We start from the raw sequence: 8,708 nt of genomic DNA on the forward strand, positions 1-8,708 counted from the left end.
AACTACAGTGGTTGTCATGGAGACATTAAACGTCATCACGCCAGGAACTCTCTCCCTAATCCTCCTCACAGCCTCTAGTCATGTTTTTCAGTGCTCTTGTAAATATTAGGTTAATAAACAACTTATTAAGCTAACGTTTAGCTATCTTGTCAAATCTGCTGATTAGCTCGATGAAGCATAACAGTCGTGACGTCATAATAAACCGACGCGGTGTAGTTCGCTAGAGTATAGCGTTAGCTTCTTACTTCTCTCGGCTGCATTAACTCTTCAAACTTCATATAAATGATGTTCATCTATAAAGATTATCCAGCTGAACAAAAGAGCAACGCGTCAGAAACGTGTGTTTGACACAGAGTTCATTTTCTGCAATGATCCAAAATCCAATGCAAAAATCCCAGAGGTGAATTTTCGTAGGAACCACCGGCGCCATTTTTTCAGGTTGGCCTACAAAAATACGCCATTACTATACCAGTCTATTCCAGGTGTTGCAAAGAGAGGAAATAAAGCAGACAGATATCCAGTGTCAACAATAACATCTTTATTATAATCTTTTTTCATTACCATGTCTTTGTTATTTAAAGACAATGTTTTAACAAGTATAAATTAAGGGAGAAAATACACAATTTAAAAAATAAAGAAGCAAAACCTCAGTTAAATCCGCAGTAACACCTGAATTTGGAGAGTAATAGTAGTAATCAAAGGCAGGTCGATCACATTTGACCTCCTGTACCAGGCCGCTGTTGTGATGTCTCGTAACTTTGAACATCCCGATTAAAAACATCACGGCCGTGTCTCGCCGCCGCCACCACGAGTCACGGTCCAAGGAGAAGCACGGGTTCAGTTTAAACAAGGCAAGTCTCTCCCCCCCCCCACCCCTTCATTAGCTCACACCGACTTCAAAACTGAGCAGCATCGAATGAGAAGGAAACGTGTGCCGCGCGTGCACACGGATCCCGCTCATTATGCGTACAAACATTATGAACATAAGAATAATGGCACCCGTGAGAAAGGTAGAAATCAGAAGAATCAAAGCATTGAAAGTAAAGCTAAAAAAAAAAAAAAAAAAAAAATCAAAGCAGAATTAAGAGTTAGCTGTGATGTAGCGACAGAGACGATGAGAATGGGGTTTACATTACAACCGTCTGAGCTCGGGAAGGCAGACGAAGAGGCTCGTTTACTCTACAGTATACTCTCTCTCTCTCAACACACACTTTGGTTGTTTTGTTTTTTCCCCTTTTCTGCAGGAAGCAGACGGCTCTTCTGTTTGAAGCAACAACGACAGTGAAATGACAAATCTACGCCTCGCTGCGTTATTGCTACTACGGCTGTCCTCTAAAATCTGTAAAGTGTTCACCTCACTTCAGTCACCATCCAGTCCACAGTGAGGATATTTGGACATAATATATATGATGAGCTCAAACTATAACCTGTAATCTCAAATATAAAATCATCTCAAGAACAATATGTTAAAAGTAAATCTTCAGTAAGGTTAAATTGATTTCTCTGCAGCGTTCTCTCGTGTCATGAATGTGCAGGATGACACAGAATCACCTCTAAAATGACAAACGTGACCGTCCTCACGTCGGACATTTATGAAAAACTTCATGTACAAGATGTCCGAGTCTGTGTTGGATTGGAAAGAGAAGCCAAGTCAAAAGCAGGGGCTTCAAAAGTTCAACTCAAGGTTTAACTCAAGGCTCTCTCTCGCGTCCGTGAGCTGTGGAGCCCGATGTGAAGATGTTAGGGTCACCTAATCTGAGCATTTCAGCCTTTTTTTAATGTTTATCGTTTTATCACCTGAGAATATTTATAATCCAGTGAAGGGCCGGGGCGAAACGACCTCAAATCAACATCACGATTAATTAAACATTCAACCTCCATTACGATTCACCAACGATTACTCCTCCTTCACACTTCACTCACATGGTCTCTACTGTAAATATGCTCAACTGTTAAAGCTGAGATCTTTTTTTTCCTTTCATTTTTGATGAACTATTTTGTGGTAATTGAATATTTCAAACTGAAACCAAAACATCGATTGAAATGAAAAAAACGACGCATCTTATTTATAAAGTAGAAATTAACTTCTCTGAGACATTTGACTTTTTTTTTTCCTCTCGTCATGTGACTGCCCTGAAAATCACATGATCACATCGGTTAGAGGTCCTGAATGTTGGCTCGAGGGTCCAAACTAGTTTGTATCATTTGTACACACAGTTATAATTTTAAACATGGCCGCAGTTCTGACTTCCTTCCTGATTATGTGGATTCAGATCATTTTAACAAAGCCAGAGCTGCCGTCTCATCTCACCCTGTTTCCAGTTCTTCTGCTCAGCTCATCGAACGAGCTTCGGACTTCAGAGAGGTACCGATCCTTCTTCTCTAAAAGACAGCTCACCCCCTGCGTGTAGGATCTGTCCTTCCACCGTGTCTTTACAGAGCCAACCATCAAACTGAGCTCATGACGACCACAACTCAAAGAAATGATATAAAGAAATAAAAAAAGGGGAAGAATCTGTTTCACATCAAATGACTTCTGTTTCAGTAGCTTCATTTCCTTCCTTGGTGCTTTTTTTTTTTTTAAATACATCTTTAAGAGACGACTGAACCACAATGACCGATGTGATGGCATCGAGGACTCTATAAAAATATTTCAAAATGTGCCAACACATTTTTTTTTCTTTTCTTCAAATATAAAACAAGAAACCCGCAGCCTAACAGATCGAACAGAATCAGTCTGGATTCAAAGCAAAACCCTCGAGCTCACTCCGATGATGTGAACGATGCTGTACAGATAACTTATCGATACTCAGATTAGAGAGAATTATTCTTCAATTTACATTATCATTCATTTATCACAAAATATTCACACAAATAGACGAGGTGGTAGATACGATACCTCCAGCCCTGAATTCTACATTCCTAACAAGAATTACAAAAAAATACTAACTGGTTTTGAAAAAAAAAAAAAAAAAAACGCGTGTCACCGGAGACGTGTAGTGCACAGGTCAGGGGACTCGTTCCCTTGTTCAGTCAGTTAAAGGCAAAAGACCGAGGGGTACCTTCACGAGCTGATCCCAGACCAGCTCGCTCATGAAGACGCGCGTGTGTGTGTGTGTGTGTGTGTGTGTGTGTGTGTGTGTGCGGAGCGTCCCTCCGTGTGACTCCGTCTTGAGCGCACGGCGGTGAGCTACAGGATCCAGCCCCGTCTGCTTCGATGAACCTCGGCGCCGCGCGGTCAGAGAAGCCGCTCCGGACTCGCACCTCGCAGGTTCCCTGCTGGAAACCCTCCGAGCTACAAAGCAGGTGTGGACAGGTGGAGGCCGTGGAGCCGGAGAGGTGCAGGTGGAGCGGCTGATTGGATGCTCTGTGTGATTATTGAGAGTCGTAACAGGATACGGGATGCGTTGCTATGGGAGAGCACCAGAGGACACGCTAAAGTACACCTACACATCAACACAGAGATATGTACCAATGCAAAGATTACTGTCAACGTGATACGAGTGTTTAATGTCGCTCTGCAGCTAAACGTCTGCAGAGTTTTTCTACTTATGGTCACTGATGGAAAGATGTCCGAAGCCTTTTTGAATAAAAATGCATTAAAGCCTTATGTGACCGTCGACGAGGTCGTCTGGTGTCGAGTACCGAGAGGGGAAAGTCTGAGCGGTTTTCTCACGCTGCTGATGAGAAGAGATGGTTTGTCCAATCACATCCAAGTTGTTTGTCAAGAAGATCCAAAGTGTTTTAAAGACAACTCTCTGCACACACACACATCAATTCATTTCTTGAATTTCCCTCGGGATCAATAAAGTATCTATCTATCTATCTATCTATCTATCTATCAAACAGCTCCTTCATGCTTCCTGTCGCTTCAGTGAAGAGTTTACTGAGGGCAGGATTTCCTTCTGTCCGGACGTCGTTACAGGATGTTATCGGCATCATGTGTCCGGTTCGACTTTTTGATTTGATGACGTTTTTAAAATGAAATAGGAGTAAATCATTTCATTGTTTAAAAAGGTAGTCAAGACAAAGCCGAGACGAGACAAGACCACGCCGTGTGCAGGGAGGTCACAGCGGGGATATAAACCAAACAAACCCATGAATGGAAGTTATTCTTTTTGAAAGAGGCGTTTTCCTTCTAATCACAATTCAGTAGTTTCATGTCTTTTAATTAATTTTTTTTTATTTGAAATAAACTTTTTTTTTGATCTGTTGTGTATTTTATTTTACTGTGCAGCACTTTAATCAGCTGTGGTTTGTTTGAAAGTGCTGAACAAATAAAGTTGGATTGGATGTCTGAGGCCGAGTAAAAAAAAAAAAAAAGCTTTCGATTCGGAGACAAGACCTTAAAAAAGTAAAATACTCCAACTTGAATTTCCCTCGGGATCAATAAAGTATCTATCTATCTATCTATCTATCTATCCATCTTAAAGGCCTTCGTATACGACATAAAAACGGAGTGTGTCTTGTCATATTTCTCATCTGTAGGAGCTTAAGACGGATATTTCCGAGTGTCTTAGTTACACTTTGGATCAGCGTGACTTTCACACTAACTGTGATGTGCAGACACCATTTCTCAGGCGTCTTTCCCAAGCAGCTGAAAAGGAGTAAAAACCTGCATTGTGATTCCTGCAGAGAAAAGACGAGTCTAGTCTGATCTTCGTAAAGTGTGTCCGGTGAAATCTCAGCAGCCGTGAATTAAAACGAGGACGTTCGTTTGGTGTCCATTCATGATTTCGTCCTCGTTAATAATCTGGAGCCGCTTCCAAACGGGTTTTCTGTCCAATCTGTCTGAAATTGGGTTGAAACACAGAAAAAGAAAAAAAAAAAAAAAGTGCATTGTGGGTAGGAATTTCGAAAGCACCTGATTTCAGGGGTGTGTGTGCAGGTGCCTTTATTGCGTGGTGCTACAACTCAAGCACCAGCTCACATCCACACATGACCTCACTGCTGTTTCAGTAAAGTGTCGTAGAGGACGAGTCGGGGGACACACCGCGTCCCCCCCCCCCCCCGGAGAAGAAACAGAATGACAGTGCACGTTTGGAGGTACAGTGTAATCCGAGAGCGTGTCAAACACACTCTCGTGCTCAAAAGAGGTCCGCAAGGTGCTCACGAGCCGGCTACTCCCCCCCCCCCCCCATTGCTCAGAGGAGTCGAGGCAGAGCAGGCTGAGGTTAGAAAAGGATCCGGGGGGGCGGGGGGGATTGAGCTCCTGGGTTAGAAGATGTCAGGACACATGCTCCAGTCCTGCTTCTCCTTCGCCTCCCAGTAACCTCCCTTGTACACAAAGTGCGTCTCCCCGGTGAGCGAGTCTCTCCTCTGGTGAAACCACAGCGGCACGTAGCCTTCGTATTCTTTGCCTGCAAAGAAGAAGCACAGCCGTCAGTCAGTCAGTCAGCCGCCTCCGCTACCTCACGCACTCGCAGTGTAGAAGCCACGCAAGCAGGCAGTTCACTCAGCCATCGATTCTCCTCCATACACTACATGTGTGTGTATGGGAAGCAATCAGTCAATAATCACAATCATGTTGAAATGGGAAAATGACGAAAGTCATCCGAGAAAGTGAAAAACAAGCAGCTTTCTTCCCCCATGTTCTTAACTCTGTGTGATGGCCACGTTGCTGCTCCCCTTATACAAACAGGAAGTAGATTTAACTCTGACCACCATCAGCTCGGTGAACCATAGATGTGCCCACGAGCGGTGCAATGAAATGGCCTGCTCGTGTGGCTTCGCCGCAGCACACTGGGTGAACTCGTCATGTTGCTTATTATTATATAGGAGATAAAAAAATAAAAATAATAATAATCATAAAAAAATCTGCATGACAATGTTTCATGTGTGCAGGAAAAAGTCTTTGTTTTCCCTGAGTCAACATCATGAGGAGGGGATATCATGCAGTTCCCACGCAGAGGCAGAACACACAGAGGACACACAGGAGATGGTGTGTGTGTGTGTGTGTGTGTGTGTAGGAGTGAGTGTGTGTGTGTGTGTGTGTGTAGGAGTGAGTGTGTGTGTGTGTGTGTGTGTGTGTGAGAGATGCACAACAGAGGGGCACAAGGAACCCCCACTCACCAGAGTCATTATCACACTCTGACCACCAATAGAGGGAGGAAAAGAAAGACAAGTCATGGGTACATCAAAAACAGTCTATCCTACTCACAACACACACACACACACACACACACACACACACACACTCTTACAGAACTTGCACGAGGATGAAACAGGGTAACCTCTCTGCTAATGTGTTCATCTCTGCCTTCGAGCATTACGGCTCCATTCACAGCTTCACACCACAGAAGGCTGTGGCGTAACATTACCAACGTTGAGCTACTGATTTCTGTCGCACGCAGCCACCATCTGTTTCCTGCGCGGTCGACGCGGACACGCTCAGCGTGAGAGGGGAGAAGGAGCCACACGCTAAAATGTCAAAACTTGTGTAAAAAAAAAACATTTTTAAAGAAAAGGCTTCGACTGTCTTCCTGTTTTCTCGACATGGTTCTCCGTGTCGCCGACGTGCTCTTTGCACGGGGATTCAAAAGGCAGTAAATCTATTTTGCAACACGATGATAAAAGTTTCCAGAGATCTGCTGATCAGTGTTCATTCGCAGTCACAGCTCCACTGTGATCTGTGTGAGGCTGGACATGCAGCTGTCAGCTTTAGTGTTGAATATTGCTGCTGCGGCTGTGGATATATACATGTCGCTAGCTGGCTAGCTAGCTACATGTGCAGCTAGCTAGCTAGATAGATAGCTACATGTACAGCCAGCTAGATAGCTGTACATGTAGCTATCTATCTAGCTAGCTAGCTAGCTACATGTACAACTAGCTAGCTCGATAACTAGATAGCTAGATAGATACTTTATTGATCCCTCGACTGCACTTCTGAAGGTTGGGAGGAGCAGCTGGTTCAGGGAGTATCTTTCGCATTTTTACCCGACCGATTACGATCGGCCGATATCAGCGTATCTAGTGACTGTCGTAGCAGCTTTTTTAGTATTCCACAGTTGCAGTTCTCCGTCACCAGCAGAGGGCGCTAAGTGGATTATAACAAGAGTTATTACCCTCCAGAGCGCCAGGCAGCGATGAACGTACTTTTAAGTTGGGGTGCCATCTTGTCTTTATTATCAATCAATCAATCTTTATTTGTATAGCGTCAATTCATAATTCAGATGTTATCTTATCAGTCTAAGAAAGATATCGGCCGATATATATCAGTATCTGATTTTCTTCCCAATATCGATATCGGCCCCAAAATATCGCATCGCTCATTTTGAAAACGTTGTGTGGAAGAAAAACTGAATTTATGACAAATTATCTCTCTTACATCCGTTTGATGCTGTCTGTATCTCTTTAAGAGACACAATAACAAGAACTCTCAGCTGTGATTTCTGCCAAAAGAAGCAAATCAAGAATTCCTGTTCTTGCAGTCTGGAGGAGAAATGTCCTGTTGCAAAAGTCGTTCAAAGTTCACTCAGACTCTGAACGCGTAGCGATTAAAACCGCTGACTGTTTTATTTGATGAGTTCACGACACGAGCAGAAAAAGGTCCTCGGGGGTCATAATTAACTTTTCTCTTTGATCTTTTGAAATAAGAAAACAGGTATTTTCTGATTCAGCGCCTCATCTCTTGTGCTGATTATTCAATTTCAGGCTCGAACTCACCGAATGTCGCTGAAGCAGAAAATTAACGGGACTTCTTTGACAGCGCCCCCGGATGCCCTTCTCCTTACACCGTCCTCTCTACTCACATTTTGTCTTTTTTTTTTTTTTTAGCCCCGGCCTAATCAAACACGTCGCCGCTTGTTGCTGATTTCGTACCTTCATCCAGAGCGTCTGAAGCCTCCGCCTCCCTCCTCCTCCTCACAGCTCTCTGCTTCTCCTCCAGCCTCTGCTTCTCCGAGTTCGCCTCGTCCCACCGGCCTTCCTCCATCAGCTTCTGGTCCGGTCTCAGCCGGCTGTCGGTGCGCCCCACCCCGTCCTCCTGCTCGTTCAGGGTCAGGGCCAGCGCGGAGAAGTAGTACATGTTCTCGGCGTTCTCCCTGAGAGAAAAGAAATGATTGACATTGTGATGCTCTGCAATCGATGATATTGACAGAACCTGTTAGAACTCGTCTCAGGGTGGTGACGCTGTGGAGGGGGGAGAGAAGCGCTTACGGTAGAGGGTATTTCTTCCACAGCAGTTTGGGGGACAACGTCTGATAGACGGTCTTCTGCTTTCCCTCTGAGCCGCTGCCGCCCCTGCTGCTCTGAACGATCTTGGCACTCTCTATTTTATCATCCCACGTACCGGAGAGGATGTAGTGAGCGTGCCCCCCGCTGTCTGCCACCACACCCGTCACCTACGAGAGAGGGGAAACTTATTAGAGAGAGAGAGAGAGAAAGAGAGAGAGAGAGAGAGGGAGAGGAGAGAGAGAGAGAGGAGAGGGAGAGAGAGAGAGAGAGGAAGAGGAGAGAGAGAGAGAGAGAGAGAGGAGGAGAGAGAGAGAGAGAGAGAGAGAGAGGAGAGAGAGAGAGAGGGAGAGAGAGAGAGAGAGAGAGAGAGAGGGGAGAGAGAGAGAGAGAGAGAGAGAGAGACAAGAACTTCCACCAAATCTTCAGCAGCTGAAGTCACAGCGCCCTCTGCAGGACACCAGCACAGATCATTCATATTCAGAGAACTGGTCCTCCACAAGTAGGTTAATGTCACCTGAGTGAATGAACGCGTG

At 44.6% G+C, this 8,708-nt stretch overlaps 2 protein-coding genes and 1 long non-coding RNA gene across 3 annotated transcripts in view; 1 reads left to right on the plus strand and 2 right to left on the minus strand.

Annotated features, from left to right (window-relative positions):
* The window catches only part of LOC306840968, a 240,569-nt gene that overhangs the window by 23,841 nt on the left and 208,020 nt on the right, over nt 1–8,708 (plus strand). The gene's annotated exons all lie outside the window — the stretch shown is intronic.
* Nucleotides 524–8,374, minus strand: osbp2b (oxysterol binding protein 2b). The gene is made up of 3 exons (XM_079370481.1): nt 8,158–8,374; nt 7,822–8,042; nt 524–5,360 (listed from the first exon to the last, which is right to left on the minus strand). The coding sequence occupies exons 2-3, from the start codon at nt 8,024–8,026 to the stop codon at nt 5,218–5,220; spliced, it is 348 nt and encodes a 115-aa protein (XP_079226607.1). The 5' UTR covers nt 8,027–8,042; nt 8,158–8,374; the 3' UTR covers nt 524–5,217.
* ap1b1 (adaptor related protein complex 1 subunit beta 1) overlaps nt 8,154–8,708 on the minus strand; it is a gene marked incomplete at its 3' end in the record, with an annotated part of 25,967 nt that continues 25,412 nt past the window's right edge. Inside the window, exon 23 of the mRNA XM_079359625.1 lies at nt 8,154–8,342. Coding sequence (XP_079215751.1) covers nt 8,154–8,342 — 189 coding nt within the window. The remainder of the gene's footprint in view (nt 8,343–8,708) is intronic.

The sequence above is a fragment of the Symphodus melops genome (genome assembly GCF_947650265.1).
Source record: "Symphodus melops genome assembly, chromosome: 1".
Taxonomy (NCBI): domain Eukaryota; kingdom Metazoa; phylum Chordata; class Actinopteri; order Labriformes; family Labridae; genus Symphodus; species Symphodus melops.

Coding starts and splice junctions, on each gene's coding strand:
- osbp2b (XM_079370481.1), bottom strand. CDS start 8,026: ATGTACTACTTCTCCGCGCTGGCCCTGACCCTGAACGAGCAGGAGGAC. Junction 5,361..7,821: donor TTCAGACGCTCTGGATGAAG/GTACGAAATCAG, acceptor TCTTCTTTGCAG/GCAAAGAATACGAAGGCTAC.